The 16,595-nt window shown below is 38.7% G+C and overlaps 2 protein-coding genes across 9 annotated transcripts in view; one reads left to right on the top strand and one right to left on the bottom strand.

The window, feature by feature from the left end:
* Window positions 1-16,595, bottom strand: part of GFM2 (GTP dependent ribosome recycling factor mitochondrial 2) — a 109,514-nt gene that overhangs the window by 22,877 nt on the left and 70,042 nt on the right. For 2 of the 7 annotated variants that reach the window (XR_011425213.1, XR_011425216.1), the window contains one exon: window positions 13,668-13,965. The exons of 3 other annotated variants lie outside the window; for them this stretch is intronic. The gene's annotated coding sequence lies outside the window, so the exon portion shown is untranslated. Of the gene's footprint in view, window positions 1-12,274; window positions 12,934-13,667; window positions 13,966-16,595 lie in introns of those variants that run through there. 2 more of the 7 variants (XR_011425217.1, XR_001378361.3) reach the window with 2 other exon arrangements.
* HEXB (hexosaminidase subunit beta) overlaps window positions 1-16,595 on the top strand; it is a 33,242-nt gene that overhangs the window by 10,031 nt on the left and 6,616 nt on the right. For both annotated transcript variants that reach the window (XM_005614986.4, XM_023618184.2), the window contains 4 exons: window positions 3,645-3,710; window positions 9,213-9,259; window positions 9,517-9,627; window positions 14,595-14,696. In XM_005614986.4, coding sequence (XP_005615043.3) covers window positions 3,645-3,710; window positions 9,213-9,259; window positions 9,517-9,627; window positions 14,595-14,696 — 326 coding nt within the window. The remainder of the gene's footprint in view (window positions 1-3,644; window positions 3,711-9,212; window positions 9,260-9,516; window positions 9,628-14,594; window positions 14,697-16,595) is intronic.

The following is a 16,595-nucleotide window of genomic DNA, read 5'->3' as shown; positions in this document are numbered from 1 at the left end:
TAATCAACAACTACAGCAAAGTTGCAGGGTATAAAATCAATTTGCATAAATCAGTAGCATTTCTATATTCTAATAATGAACTAAAAGAAAAAGAACTCAAGAACACAATACCATTCACAATCACAACAAAAAGAATAAAATACCTCAGGGTAAATTTAACTAAGGAAGTGAAGGACCTATATAATGAAATTTACAAGGCCTTTCTGAGAGAATTGGATGATGACATAAGGAGATGGAAAGACAATCCATTCCATGGATTGGAAGAATAAACATAGTTAAAATGTCCATTCTACCTAAAGCAAGCTACAGATTCAACGCCATCCCAATCAGAATCCCAATGACATTCTTTACAGAATTAGAACAAAGAATCCTAAAATTCATATGGGGCAACAAAAGACCCCGAATTTCTAAAGCAGTCCTGAGAAAAAACAACAAAATAGGAGGCATCACAATCCCTGACTTCAAAACATACTACAAAGCTACAGTAATCAAAACAGCATGGTACTGGTACAAAAACAGGTGCACAGATCAATGGAACAGAATTGAAAGCCCAGAAATAAAACTACACATCTATGGACAGCTTATCTTTGACAAAGGAGCTGAGGGCATACAATGGAGAAAAGAAAGTCTTTTCAACAAATGGTGCTGGGAAAACTGGAAAGCCACATGTAAAAGAATGAAAATTGACCATTCTTTTTCACCATTCACCAAAATAAACTCAAAATGGATCAAAGACCTAAAGGTGAGACCTGAAACCATAAGGCTTCTGGAAGAAAACGTAGGCAGTACACTCTTTGACATCAGTATTAAAAGGATCTTTTCGGACACCATGCCTTCTCAGAGAAGGGAAACAATAGAAAGAATAAACATGTGGGACTTCATCAGATTAAAGAGCTTCTTCAAGGCAAATGAAAACAGGATTGAAACAAAAAAACAACCCACTAAGTCATATATCTGACAAAGGCTTAATATCCATAATATATAAAGAACTCTCACAACTCAACAACAAAACATCAAACAACCCAATCAAAAAATGGGCTGGAGACATGAACAGACATTTCTCCAAAGAAGATATACTGATGGCCAATAGGCACATGAAAAGATGCTCATCATCGCTGATCATCAGGGAAATGCAAATCAAAACTACACTAAGATATCACCTTACACCCGTTAGAATGACAAAAATATCTAAATCTAATAGTAACAAATGTTGGAGAGGTTGTGGAGAAAAAGGAACCCTCATACACTGCTGGTGGGAATGCAAACTGGTGCAGCCACTATGGAAAACAGTATGGAGATTCCTCAAAAAATTAAAAATAGAACTACCATACGATCCAGCCATCCTACTACTGGGTATCTATCCAAAGAGCTTGAAGTCAGCAATCCCAAAAGTCCTGTGCACCTCAATGTTTATTGCAGCACTGTTTACAATAGCCAAGACGTGGAAGCAACCTAAGTGTCCAGCAACAGACGAATGGATAAAGAAGATGTGGTACATATATACAATGGAATACTACTCAGCTGCAAAACAGAACAAAATCATCGCATTTGCAACAACATGGATGGACCTTGAGGGAATTATGTTAAGTGAAATAAGCCAGTTAGAGAAGGATAATCTCTGTATGACTCCACTCATATGAGGAATTTAAAAATGTGGACAAAGAGAACAGATTAGTGGCTACCAGGGGAAAAGTGGGGTGGGGGGGTGGGCACAAAGGGTGAAATGGTGCACCTACAACACGAATGACAAACATTAATGTACAACTGAAATCACACAAGATTGTAACCTATCATTAACTCAATAAAAAAAAAAAAAGAAGAAAGAAGCTGAGTTATAACGAATAGACAGAGAGCGCTTGCTAAGATAGACTGCCAAGTTGGACAGTGGAGGCCCACTGTGTACAGTGGGATACCATTTGTACATCCACACACAGAACACGCACACAGAGCAAGACTGTTATTTTCTCTTTACACGTGTTTGAAAATGCCTAGGAAGAGGCCAGGTAAGGATTTCTTCTGAGGAGAGTAGAGGGAGTTGAGTGGGCATTTCAAAGGGGGCTTTAGCTTTATCGATATTTTTTTTTAAAGGAGAATATATTGATATTATTTGTATGTACACCCTTCAAAAATCTGTGTTGCAAAAGTACGGAAGAGGGTAAATGAAAAGTCTAAGAGGCTACTCCCACCCCACATCAGGGTTCACGCTAATCATTGTTCACCCTAATAATTTGGTTTTGAAGTAACAATTGAAATTCTATAGCTTACGTGTCCATACATTTAGAAAACAAAATCTCCTTCTAACTGCTATACGTTTGTGGGTTTCGCATTGAGCTGAATCAGAATCCTTTGTAATATCAGCCAGTCCTCAGCTCTTGGAAAATCATCGGCATCAAGTACATGCAATGTGTTAATGTTTTTAGCTGACTCTATGTGCTACCTATTTCTAGGAGATCTCAAAACTATATTGTGGGAAAAAATGTTTTTTAAACAGTGACCAATGGAAGGGTGAGCTCTAGGTAGCTAACTAAGAACTGGACACAGATGGAGAGGCACCATGCTTAGACTGTCGTCATGGTAGCGACACCGTTCTCAGCTGGGCCTTTAGCTGACTCATCACGGTGGTCTTCTGATGGAAAAGCCTGCGTGGTCAGAAGGCTGTCACCTGAGAGGGTCACATGATGATTGGCTGTTGGTAGAACTCTTTTCCCTACAGTATTCCCTGGGCAATATCGTGTGACGGTCTGGGTGACAGTGGTGGGTGGCAATGCAGCCCAGATACCTTTGAAATCATTAACCTGCAGCCCCTGAATGTCTTCACTGTGGCAAAGTCTGCATCTGTCACACTCTTTTTAGCTTTTGGTTTCTCTGTACCATGTGGGGCTTGGCTCTATCTGTGGTTGACTCCACCTCAACTCTCTCTCAAAGACTAAAATGACTCGGGGCACCCTCAGACGGAGCGTGCGTTCAAGGATTGAAAGGTTAGCCCGGTTGTGTCCAGAAGCAGCCACTGAGCCCTGTTCTAGGCAGACGTCAACCTTTCAGTGAGTGAGACAAAGCTGAATTAAGCTAAAGTGAGTTAGGAAATGAGTCTTAAGGCAGATTTAGGATGATACTAGGGGAAGGTGGGTGCAGGGCCAGCAGAGAAGCATGGAGGAGGAAGGAAGGAGTGGGGAGAACTCTGGCCTTAGGAGTGGAAGGCTGGAGTGATACCAGAGGCTTCACCGAGGGATCGTGGACACTGAGGAATGTCTGCACTTTGGACTTAAAATCTTAGTTTACTAGGCCCTACTTTGTGGAGGGGCAGCTGGGGAGAATAATTGTGCTGGAGGGAAAAATGAGGAATCGCGGAGGTGACACCCCGGTTTCTGACTTGAGCCGCTCAGCTGGCCTGAGGGTGGAGCTGTGGCTCACAGGCGCCTGGCAGGTGGGGGCGTGGAGCAGCACAGAGGGAGGAGTTCAGGTTTGGGCGTGTGGAGTTAAAGGAATCGACAGACATCTGAGTGAAGATGTACAGGCGGCAGCTGGAGAAAGAGGTCTGCAGCTTGGGAGGAAAAACTGGCCCAGAAATTACCCATTAGATGTTTAGGAAATTTAGTGCATGTCATTGAGGGATTAACAAACAAACATTTTTCTTTTCAATACAGATAGTTTGCTTGTGAAAGGACCAGTGGCTATCCTCAAGGCTAACAGAGTTTGGGGAGTATTACGAGGTAAGTCCTGTGTAGTTTCATTGTTATCTTCTAGTAAAGAAATATTTTCAGTTGGTGCTTTAGGAAATCAAGCACAGCAAAAGTTTGCTTCCTTGGACCCTTTACAGTATGGTTTGTTAAATATATACCACTGAAAGCACAGAAGATCATTTGGCCTTTTTAAACACGCTTGAGGGTTATTACATTCACTCGCTGCTATAATTCGTGGATGTCCTTGGGACTGTCATGTTCACAAATTATCAGTGGCTCCGACCCGCTCTGATTGGGGGATCTTGCTTCATTATCACTTTTTGCTGCCTTCAGTAGCAAGCATCATCTCCCTTCCCCCGTTTTATTTGTTTGTTTATTTATTCATCCTGAAGTTCTGACATATTTATTACTGAACCAACCTACTAGTGCGGAAGCATAAAAACAAAGAAAAATGATTTTCCCAGAAAAACATGTCCAACTGTCCAGATAGTGGTGATGTTTTCAGCTTGATGGGGTAAGATGCTTGTGACCTTGATACAGAGTAAACGCGAGGGCCATCTCATGTGGGATTCCTTATAGACCAGGCTTCATTCCTCTGCAGGGTCTCCTCTTGGAGTTGTACTTGATTTTATTACCAGTTTTCATCGGAATCCACTGGGGGATGGGATGGTTCTGCTTTTCATTTCTTTCTCAAGGAACTGCTTGATCCTGAGAGTCTTGTGAGAAATGGTGAGGAAGAGAGTCAGCTGAACACACCACGATGGCGCAGAAAGGGAGAGCGCCCCTCCCCCACTTCAGATTCCTATGGATTTAGAAACAGCCAAGTTTCCAGGAGCAGTGTGCAAAGATGCCCCGGAGTGGTGCGAGGCAGTGGTCAGAGAGGAACCTTAAAAGCTTTTCCTGTGAACTTCAGAGTCTGACCTTCAAAGTTGGGCATTGGGATATTTACTTTTGCTGTTCAAAAGCTGCTTTGACCTCCTTTTCTAGGTACATAAGATATTGTTGTACTGAGTTCCAAATAGAGGTTTAAAAAAGGAGAATAATTTTCTCTAATGTGAGCTAACCAACCAAAGTTAGAGTAATTAAAAATAAACAAGGCTTTAGATTTGACTCAGGTTGAATGCTATCTAAAATAAAATCATCATTGTTATGCTGTATGTTTCATAGTCATAATAATAATGGTACGATTATAATCTTATTTCAAATAGAGCGTGATGATATCTATAGTTACTGCAGACATAGCCGCCATCAACATCATGTAGATCAATTACATGGCATGTCCTGTGGTGGTAAGCTTGTCTTGCCTGATCTGCCTGTCTTATCTGGGATCTGTTAGGGAAAACAGAGCCTTCCTGATGTTTGCTCTGATCCACATCAAAATAAAGAACTTTGAGAGCAATCAGTGACTAGATTCTAGTCCAAGAAGTCCTTATTATCTGTCTACCATCAGACTTTCACAGTAACATGCTCAAAATGATAACTGAATGTATGGCCACCTAACAGAAAATTCCAAAGTTATTCTTCCTGGTATGGGCCTGTATTTGGGGTAAGGAGGAAGGCATAGCAAAAATGACTTGAACTTTGTTTTCTTTCCTGTTTCCTGTCTTAACTTTTTTTTTCTTTTTTGGTATAATTGACATATAACATTCTATTAGTTTCAGGTGTACAACATAATGATTCAATATTTGTATATTGCAAAATGATCCCTACAACCAGTCCAGTTAACATCCGTCACCACACAGTTACAAAAAATCTTTTTTCTTGTGATGAGAACTTTTAAGTTGCTATTCTCTTAGCAACTTTTAAGTATGCAATACAATATCAATAACTACAGTCACCATGCTGTGCATTCCATCCCCACGACTTATTTATTTTATAACTGGAAGTTAGTACCTTTTGACCCCCTTCAACCATTTCACTTACCCTTCATCCCCCACCTCCGGCAACCAGCAGTCTGTTCTCTGTATCTATGAGCTTGGGTTTTTTGTTTGGTTTTTTGCTTAAGACTCCACATCTAAGTGAGGTCACATAGTATTTGTCTTTCTCTCTGACTTATTTCATTTAGCTTAATGCCCTCAAGGTCCATCCATGTTGTCACAAATGGCAAGATTTCATTCTTTTTTGTGGCTGAATAGTATTCCATTGTATACATATATCACATTTTCTTTATCCATTCATCCATCACTAGACAGGTTTTTTTCTATACCTTGGCTTTTGTAAGTAATGCTGCAATGAACACAGGGGTGCATATATCTTTTTGAATTAGTGTTTTCATTTTCTTCAGATGAATACCCAGAAATGGGATTGCTAGATCATATGGTAGTTCTATTTTTAATTTTTTGAGGAAGCTCCATACTGTTTTCCAGAGTGGCTGCACCAATTTACATTCCCATCAACAGTGCACAAGGGTTCCCTTTTCTCCACATCCTCGCCAGCACTTGTTATTTCTTGTCTTTTTGATAATAGCCATTCTAACAGCAAGGTAATATCTCATTGTGGTTTTGACTTGATGATTAGTGATGTTGAGCATCTTGTCATGTACCTGTTGGCCATCTGTATATTTTATTTGAAAAAATGTCTATTCAGATCTGCCCATTTTTTAATCAGATTTTTTTTTGTTGTTTGCTGAGTTGTATAAGTTCTTTATATATTTTGCATATTAACCCTTTGTCAGATACATGATTTATAAATATTTTCTCCCATTTGTAGGTTGCCTTTTCATTTCATTGATGGTTTCCTCTGCTGTACAGAAACCTTTTAGTTTGATGTAATCCCACTTGTTTATTTTTGCTTTTGGTGTCAAATCAAAAAAACCGTCACTAAGACTGACGTCAAGGAGCGTACTGCCTGTGCTTTCTTCTAGGCGTTTCATGGTTTCAGGGCTTACATTCAAGTCTTTAACCCATTTTGAGTTAATTTGTGTGCATGGCGTTAGTAGACCAGTGGCATTCTTTTGCATGTTGGCTGTCCAGTTTTCCTAACTGTGTTTATTGAAGAGACTGTCCTTTCCCTGTTGTATAGTCTTGACTCCTTTGTCATAAATTAACTGACCGGATATGCATGGGTTTATTTCCAGGCTGTTTATTTGTTCCATTGATCTGTGTGTCTGTTTTTATGCCAATACCATACTGTTTTGATGATACTTTTGTCATATAGTTTGAAATCAGGGAGTATCATGCTTCCAGCTTTGTTGTTCTTTATCAATATTGCTTTGGCTATTTGGGGTCTTTGGTGGTTCCATACAAATTTTAAGACTGTTTGTTCTATTTCTGTGAAAAAATGCCATTGGAATTTTGATATGGATTGCATTGGATCTGTAGATGGCTTTGGGTGGTATGGACATTTTAACAATATTAATTCTTCCAATCCATGAGCATGTGATATCTTTCCATTTCTTTGTGTCATCTTCAGTTTCTTTCATCAATGTTTTATAGTTTTTAGTGTAGAGGTCTTTCACCTCCTTGGTTAAATTTATTCCTAGGTATTTTACTCTTTTCACTACAACTATAAACGGGATTCTTTTCTTGCTTTCTCTTTCTGGTAGTTTGTTATTAGTGTATAGAAACACAGTTTTGTATATTGATTTTGTGTCCTCCAACTTTACTGAACTTGTTGATTAGTTCTGTTTTTTGGTGGAGTCTTTAGGGTTTTCTGTATATATCATGTCATCTACACATAGTGACTTTACTTCTTTCTTTCGGATTTGGAGGCCTTTATTTCCTTTTCTTGCTCTGGGTAGGACTTCTATCTAATACTATTGGAATAGAAGTGGCAAGAGTGGGCATCCTTCCTGGTCTTGCACCTGATCTTAGACTAGGAAAAGCTTTCAGCTTTTCACTGTTGAATATGATGTTGGCTGTGGGTTTGTCATAGATGGCCTTTATTATGTTGAAGTATGTTCCCTCTATAACTGCTTTGTTGAGAGAGTTTTTATCATAAATGGATGTGGAATTTTGTTAAATGCTTTTTCCGCGTATTTCGAGATGATCATCTGATCTTTATCCTTCATTTTGTTAATGTGGTGTATCACGTTGGTTGATTTACAGATGTTGAACCATCCCTGCATCCCTGGAATAAATCCTACTTTATCTTGGTGTATGATCCTTTTAATGTATTGTTGAATTCGGTTTGCTAATATTTTGTTGAGGATTTTTACGTCTATTTTCATCAGGGATTTGGCCTGTAATTTTCTTTTCTTGTGATGTCCTTATCTGGTTTTGCCATCAGGGTAATGCTGGCCTTGTAAAATGAGTTTGGAAGTGTCCCCTCCTCTTCTGTTTTGTGGGAGAGTTTGATTGGTATTAATTCTTCTTTAAATGTTTGGTAGAATTCATCAATGAAGCCTTCTGATCCTGGACTTTTGTTTGTTGGGAAGTTTTTTTTTTGATTGATTGCGCATTTTTTTTTTGAGGAAGATTAGCCCTGAGCTAACATCTGCTGCCAATCCTCCTCTTTTTTGCTGAGGAAGACTGGCCTTGAGCTAACATACATCCATGCGCATCTTCCTCTACTTTATATGTGGGACACCTGCCACTGCATGGCGTGCCAAGTGGTGCCATGTCCGCACCCGTGATCTGAACTGGTGAACCCCTGGCTGCTGAAGCGGAACGTGTGCACTTAACTAACCCCTGTGTCACCGGCCGGCCCCAGTTGGGAAGTTTTGATTACTGATGGAATCTCCTTGCTGGTAATCAGTCTGTTCAGATTTTCTGTTTCTTCACTATTCTGTCTTGGTAGGTATATTTCTATGAATTTATCCATGTCTTCCAAGATGTGAAATTTGTTAGCATACAATGGTCCATAGTATTCTCTTATGATCCTTTGTATTTCTGTGGCAGCATCTGTAACGTCTCCTCTTTCATTTCTGACTTTGAACTATTCTTGGGTTAAAATTTTCCCTGGATATATAGTTGTCAGCTAGAATGATGAATTTTGGTAAACTCGAGGCCTGTTGGAGGAATTGGCCTGCAATATGGTGGGAGGCCATTCACCTCCTTGGTTAAAGCAAGTGGTGGCCTGTAATATTAAGGGAACAATCCGCTTGAGTAACAATTGTTCAGGAGATAGTTTTTGCAGCCATGAGTAAAATACTGTAACTTGGGTCTCTATTTATAGTTTTATGGTAGTTTTTTGAGCCTTTTTGCCCTCTGTTAAATTTAGGTACCTTCTACAGTGCCTATAATATTTTATCATAAAAATTCTTTCTCATAATGCTATAAATTTATTAAGGAAGTGGTATTTTGTTTTATTAAATCACTCTTTTTTGTGTGTGTTTATCATTCAAACCAAACCCAGGATATGGAAACCCAGGATTTACAATGAAGTAAAGGATGTTTTTAGATGGCAACAGGGATCTTTTAGAAATTGAACTTTGATCTTAGAAAATATGTTAGAGAGTAGTGGTATAACACTATATTTAATTTTATTTTCCTTGTCTGGTTATGTTTCTATGTTTGGGTAATACAACTTTTATTCTCTCAATTTGTTATTTTATAAATTAATGCAATATATTATAAATTTTACTTTTCCTAGGTTTAGAGACCTTTAGCCAGTTAATTTACCAAGATTCTTACGGGACTGTAAGTATGATTATTATATGTTGCTAACATTGTTGGACAGACTTGACTATAAGAAAAATGTAAGCTTTTTAGCTATTTATTGCTTCTTGAAGGTTTCTTCTCCCCAAATATTTCTCTTCGCTGGTAAATGTAAATTTCCCACTTTTTTTGGTTCTAAATTAATCTTTTATCCAGTGCTTGCATAGGTAGATATAGTCTTCACTGAGCTCAAGAGAAAAAATTTTAAAAGTAAATCAAAGTTTTATTTTGTCTTATAGTTTACCATCAATGAATCCAACATTGTTGATTCTCCAAGGTTTCCTCATAGAGGAATTTTAATTGATACAGCCCGACACTATCTGCCAGTAAAGACTATCCTTAAAACTCTGGTAAGAATTATTTTAACCCATTGTCTATCTGAAGATGTGTCCGTGTTGTTACTTACGCTGTTGTAAGGTTGCAAGGGAATGAGCGTTTCAGGTACTAAGTGTACGCACTGGGCTTCCTCCCTCCCTCCCCTGGGAAGTCTATTTCCTCAGCTGAGAAGGGGAGGCTCCCCTAGGGAATCCTCTGGTTTTCACAGAGGGGGCTCGAGAAGGACAGTTGCATAGTGACATTTTGATCAAAGAAGGACCACTATACTACAGTGGTCCCTTAAGATTAGTACCTGATAGTGTTGGTGTGTAGTAGCTATCCCATCTAGGTGTGTGTAAGTACATTCTATGATGTTCACACAGTGATGAAACCGCCTAATGACACATTTCTCAGAACATATCCCCATCGTTAATTGACACATGACTGTATTTAGCCAGGATTGTTAAGAGACACAATTTTTCAGGGTTTTTTTTTTTTTTTTTTTTTTTTTGCTGAGGAAGATTTGCCCTCAGCTAAGATCTGTTGCTTATCTTCCACTATTTGGTATGTGAGTCACCGCTACAGAATGGACACTTATAGACGAGTGGTGTAGGTCTGCACGTGGGAACCAAGCCTGGGCCACCCAAGTGGAACGTGCCAAACTTAACCAGTAGGCCACCAGGGTTGGCCACAAGACACAGTTTTAATACTGCCCATTGGCCCATTCTGTATACTCCTATTTGTCAAATCCTGGGTCCAGACTTTTGATTAGGAATATATGGTTACTATACTTCTAGTTAGTGTCCTTTAATTTTGTGACCTCCACTTGCTTTCTTTAAAATGGCATAGAAGGGAGTCTGGGAGCTGCTTTATTCCAAGGGAAATGTTCCAAAGGACCTTGGATGGTGGGAGTTGGGGCCAAGGTTGAACATAATTTTCTTGTCCTATGGACTTTTTATCAGTTCACCCACCATCACTGCCAATTTGCAGGGCTGGGGAGGTTTTCCTCCCATGTTTTTCTGCACCTTCAGTGGATCATTTACAAACACACCACATTATAAAAAAGCTATTTTTACATTCACATTAATACCCTGAATTTTTTTCTCCAAAAGACATTATTGTCACTTTTATGAAAGAAACAAATGCTTAGTATAAAAAGTTCGAACAATATAGATATGCATAAAATAGGTAGTAATCCCATAATTTCATTTACCAAAGATTGACATCAATTTCTATATCCCATTTATCTCATTTTAAACTTAAAACCTGGAAGTATTAACATATGAAGTGATTTTTAAAGAGCTTAAATGGGATTGTACTTTTGCTACCTTTAAAAAACTATGTTATGGACATTTTTCTTTGAAAGACTATATAAGGTCTGTATCATCATTTCAAACAGTTGAATATTCCAATTTATATGCCATGGTACGTATTTAGCCAGTCTCCTGCTGAGGGACTTCTGGGTTAATTTATCATCACAAACAGCACTGCAGAGTAAGCATTCCTTTATTTGCACACTTGTCAGGATTATTTCCGGAGGATAAATTCTTAGAAGTGAATTTCTGGGCTTAAAGATGTACACATCTTATATATATATATATATATATATATTTTTTTTTTTTTTTTTTTGAGGAAGATTAGCCCTGAGCTAACATCTGACACCAATCCTCCTCTTTCTGCTGAGGAAGACTGGCCCTGAGCTAATATCCGTGCCCATCTTCCTCTACTTTATATGTGGGACACCTACCACAGCATGGCTTTTTGCCAAGTGGTGCCATGTCTGCCCCCGGAATCCAAACCGGCGAACCCCGGGCCGCTGAAGCAGACCGTGCGCACTTAACCACTGTGCCACCAGGCCGGCGCCCCCCCCCCCCCATTTTAATTTTTGGTACATACTGTGAGATTGCCTTCTAGAGAGGTCATACCAATGTGTACTTGGCCAACAGTGGGGCACTCCTTTGCCATATGCTTTGCTAATCTGGTGATGAAGTATATCTCCTTGTTTTAATTTGCACTTCTTTGGTTTTTAGTGAATATAAGCCTCTTTTACTGTTTGTATTTTTTATGTTGCAAACTGCAAGTTTACTTTCAATGTCCATTTTGTCTTCTAGAATGTTAATCATTCCCTGTTGGTTGAAGAGCCCTTTAACATTGTATTTAATTACAGGGGAACCATTGATGCTTTTATGTTTGCTTGCACTGATAAATTATATTCTTATCCATCATGTATTGTAAAGTTTTCTAAATCTGTTTTTTAACCTATGTTTATAGTGTCTTTTGCCTGCAGAAGTTTGTTTTTTTAATGAAGTAATATCTTTTAATCTTTTATAGTTTTTGGCCTTAGAAGTACGCTAAAAAAGGCCTCCAAAACAAGGGTATAAAAATAATCTCTCAACTTTTCCTTTAATGTTACACTTTTTCCTATTAAATTCTTGATTCAGTTAGAATTTACATTAGTGTATTTTAGGTGAAGTATGTTTTATTTTTTCCCGAATGCTTAGTCTATAGTCCCAACATCATTTTTGAGCAGTCTCTAATTTCCCTCCTGCTTTCAGTATCATGAGTAGCAAATACTAAATTCCCATAAATACACGAATCAGTTTCTGAACTCTCAGTCTGTCCTATTTACCAGTTTATCTTCTTGGGCCAGTACCGATGGTTTTAATTTCTATAAGAAGTGTGTTTTTTCTTTTCATTTTGAAGTAATTTCAACCTTTACAGAAAAGTTGTAAGAAGAGTGCAAAGACCTCCTGTACACTGTTCACCCAGACATCCCAACTTTAAAACTGTATCATATTTGCCGTATTCTCCCTATTTAAATGTATATTTTTCTAACTCATATGCAAGTTGCACATATGATGCCTCAGTACTCCTTAATATTTCCTTTTGGATTTCCTAAACAGTAGCACTTATCTCAGTAACTACAGTACTACAACCACTCCAAATCAGGAAATTGGCGTACTACCACCGTCTAATCCCCAAGGCCCCCTTCAGATTCCGTCAGTGGTCCGGGCAGGTCCTTTAGAAGTTCAGCATCCAGTCTGGGATCAGGGGTTGCATTTTGTCTCTCTAGCCCCCTTCAGTTTGGAACCATTTATCTTTCCTTGTCTTTCAAGACTATGACATTTTGAAGAGTTCTGGTGAGTTACTTTGTGGAATATACTCCAGCTTCTGTTTCCCACATGATTAGATTCAGGTTATACGGTTTGGGCAGGACGAAGGCAGAAATGATGCTGTGCTCTTCTGTGTGCACGTCAGGTGGCACAATGCTTTATTTATTCCATTACTGGTAACGTTAACTCTTATAACTTGGCTAAGATAGCATCTGCCAGGTTTCTCCACTGTAAAAGGTAATTAACAAGTGTTTTGTACATATTAATAAATAAGTAATTAAGTATCTTGTGGGGCAATATTTGAGATTATGTAAAATTTCTGTTCTTCACCCAGGGTTTACCCACTAGTTTTAGGATCTGCAGATACTTCTTGCCCATATCAGTTATTACCAAGATGGCTGCCAAGTGGTAATTTTTCTGATTCCATCGTTCCTTCTATATTTATTAGTTGGCATTTTACTGTAAGGTAGAGCTTCTGTTCGCTTTAAGTATTTATTCATTATTCTTATCAGTATGTACTCAGGGATTACTATTTCATTGAGTGTGGTATAATCTGTTACTGTCCCTATTTAATAGTCAAATTGTCCCCGCATTGGCCAGCGGGAGTCCTTCTAGCTGGCTCTTGCATCTTTGGGCATGTCTCCTTCAGTCATTGAGTACTTTCTCACTTTTTAGCACGCGATAGTCCAGGCTTACCTTTCTTCTTTCCCTGTCCTGGAATCAGACTTTTCTCCAAGGAACCCTTTTAGCACTGAATGACACTTTGAAACCAAAATCTGGGCTGTAGGTCTAGATGTAGGCTCATTGCTTCTCGGCCCTCTCAGCCTACAGAGCTAGAAAATACTTATATGCACGTACGTATTTGTTTGTATGAACGTGCACACACACACATCTTTACCTTTGTCTACATCTGTCTACATCGGGGGTTAGCAAACTACATCCCAAGGACCAAATCCAGTTCGTCACCTGTTTTTGCAAATGTAGCTTTACTGGACTACAGCCATGTGCATTTGTTTACATATTGTCACTCTACAACTGCAGCATCAGTTGCGACAGAAACGACACCTCACAAACCAAAATATTCACTATCTGGCTCTTTACGTAAAAAGTTTGCTGACCCCTTGGTCTTTATGAAAAACCATGAGGAACTCCCTCCTCTGATGGTGAAAATCCTGCCATTATGCTCAATATACTTACTACTTTGCACAATTCCCTCGTATGTAAGCTATTTCCCAAGCGCATCAGCAAATCTCTTCAGCCCTGAAGGAGAAGGTAGGTTTTAAGTTTCAGTTATCTGGTAGAGCAAATCTCATTATTTTTTATCTTTTTTAAATAGTCTGTTTCTATTTTAGATAAATATTATATTGTCTGTTCCTCCGGAGTATACATAAATCAATGTGTCAGTTTCCCTCAAAATTTCTGAGATTTTGATGGAAATTGTATTTAATTTATAACGAATTTCTTTAATTTCTAAGGAAGTGTTGGCACTCAAATCTCTGAATTGTGGGAAGTATGAGCTATGGTACTTAAGTGGATGCCCCATTTTTCCTCTGCTCCATTGCCAAACACAGAAGTAGAAGGCAAGAACTGTTTTCCATTCTTGACTGACCCCTAAATACTTCCTGGGAATTTCCAAGCTTGCTCCCTTCCCACAGAGCAAAGTTATAGCTCACTGCTTAGGATAAACACGAATTCTGTATAGGCTTTTTGAAAGGTCACGTGCCATGCAAAGTATGTAAGATAAATAATTTATACTTCTTCCACCTTTCTTTGCTGAAAAAAAGTTTTAAAAGGAAGCCGGCACACTGGAACCATCCTGAATGTAGCTATGTGTGTTGGATCGTGTCTTATGGCTGTGGTGTATAATTTGTTAATGTGTCTGCTTGCAGGATGCCATGGCTTTTAACAAGTTTAATGTTCTTCACTGGCACATAGTTGACGACCAGTCTTTCCCTTATCAGAGCATCACCTTCCCCCAGTTAAGTAATAAAGTGAGTAACTTATGTCATTGTAGTCTGTCTACAAATATTTTTGGTATAGTTTCATTGGAAGTTTGTAGCTTAAATGTTTCTTCTTATGGATAGAATTAAAGTGTAAAAATTAGATGTTTGTGGTTTCAAGTTTTTTTTGATACGCTGTGGCTTAGCATTTTAGATCCATAAAACTGTTCTGTTTTCATAATTATGTTACTACAAATGTAAACAATCTAGGGGTTATACCAATAAAATTTTAAAAACTAATGAATGTAGGAGACCTGAAGCATTCATGATTAATGTAAGGTTAAGTAATTCTATTTACCAAGTAGTCCAACTGTCTATTTGCTGTAAACAGAACTGTTTTGAGTTCTGTAAATGACGGTATCTTTTTTTCTATGAAGAGCTACACGGAGTAGGAAACTTTAGAGATGAGAGCTCCTTCCTAGAAAATAATGGCAGTCTCAGATAGAAGTGTCCAAATTGACCGTACACACCAGTGGGGCTGGAAGCGAGCCTCAGTATCTCCTGGCTTGGTCCCCCTGTGATACGGGGACAGTCCCTAAGCTTGAGAGCAGCCGTGTGCCTCATGCAAAGTTGCAGTTAGGAAGGGGCAGAGCCAGGACTCAGTTTCACCCTAGGCCACAACGCCAGAGCTTTCTCCAGTGTCACGATGTAGGGTGGGCTGAAACGCAGCCTCACTCCTGATCCTGTTTGCCTGTGGAGCATTTCAAACATATACAGAAGTAGAATCATTTAATACCTTCCATGTCCTCAGCACCCACCTTTAATAATCTTGTATCACCTATATTCCCCTCACCATTATTTTGAAGCAAATCCCAGACACTGTATCTCATTTGTAAAAAGGCCTGTTTAAAACTAAATAACCATAATACATGATCACAGCTAAAAAATAACAATAATCCAGATAGCTAGTTGTTATTCATGTTTCCCCAAGTGCCTGTTCCTTTTTTGTTTTTTAAATCTTATTTGCATTGGGATGCAAATAAGGTCCGTATGTTGTAATCAGTTTTAGATTAAGAGAATTTTAAGTTTAAGAGAATTACCTCTTTTTTCTTTTAATTTATTTTTGTTGAGGAAACTACATCATTTGTCCGGTAGTTTCCCGGAGTCTGGGTTTTGCTAATTGCATTCCCATAGTGTCAATTATCATGTTCTTCTGTCACCCAGATTTACTGTCAACTGGTAGTTAGATCTAGTCTTGATTAGATATAAATTTGACGGTGGGGGTGGGACAATATTACTTTATAGGAGTTGAGCATTTATATTTATTGATATGTTTATACCTTGAGAAATGTGCTACAGTAACACCTTTAGTGGACCTTTAGTGACAACCAATATCGAGTTCTAATTTTTTAAGTGACCTATAAAGGGACTCAGGGTAATCTTAAAAAAAATGAGGTCACTTATCAGAGCAGCTCTGGGGAATTTTTGTTTTTAGATTTTTAATTGTTTTTCCTTTTTCTCCCCAAAGACCCCAGTACATAGTTGTACATTCTTCGTTGTGGGTCCTTCTAGTTGTGGCATGTGGGACGCTGCCTCAGCGTGGCTTGATGAGCAGTGCCATGTCCGCACCCAGGATTCAAACCAATGAAACACTGGGCCGCCTGCAGCAGAGCACGCGAACTTAACCACTCGGCCACAGGGCCAGCCCTGGGAATTTTTTAAGCTGATTATCATTAAGGTGACTTTGAAAGACAACAGCTAAGCTTTGTATTAATGTGTGAATTTTGATTCTAAAACTGACAAGGGCAGTGTTTCAGAGTTTTCACTTCAGAGTCAAACATTTTATTTCTGTTTTGTTGTGTGGTTACCTGAGGTTGAAATAACACAATGGTAGGGGTTCCTGAAGCAAGAGGCACTGGTAGACACAGACAATTCTATCAGTAAATCTGG

This window comes from Equus caballus, chromosome 14, assembly GCF_041296265.1.
Source record: "Equus caballus isolate H_3958 breed thoroughbred chromosome 14, TB-T2T, whole genome shotgun sequence".
Classification (NCBI taxonomy): Eukaryota; Metazoa; Chordata; class Mammalia; order Perissodactyla; family Equidae; genus Equus; species Equus caballus.
The sequence above is the reverse complement of the archived record's forward strand: the minus strand, read 5'-3'. Positions and strand labels throughout refer to the sequence as shown.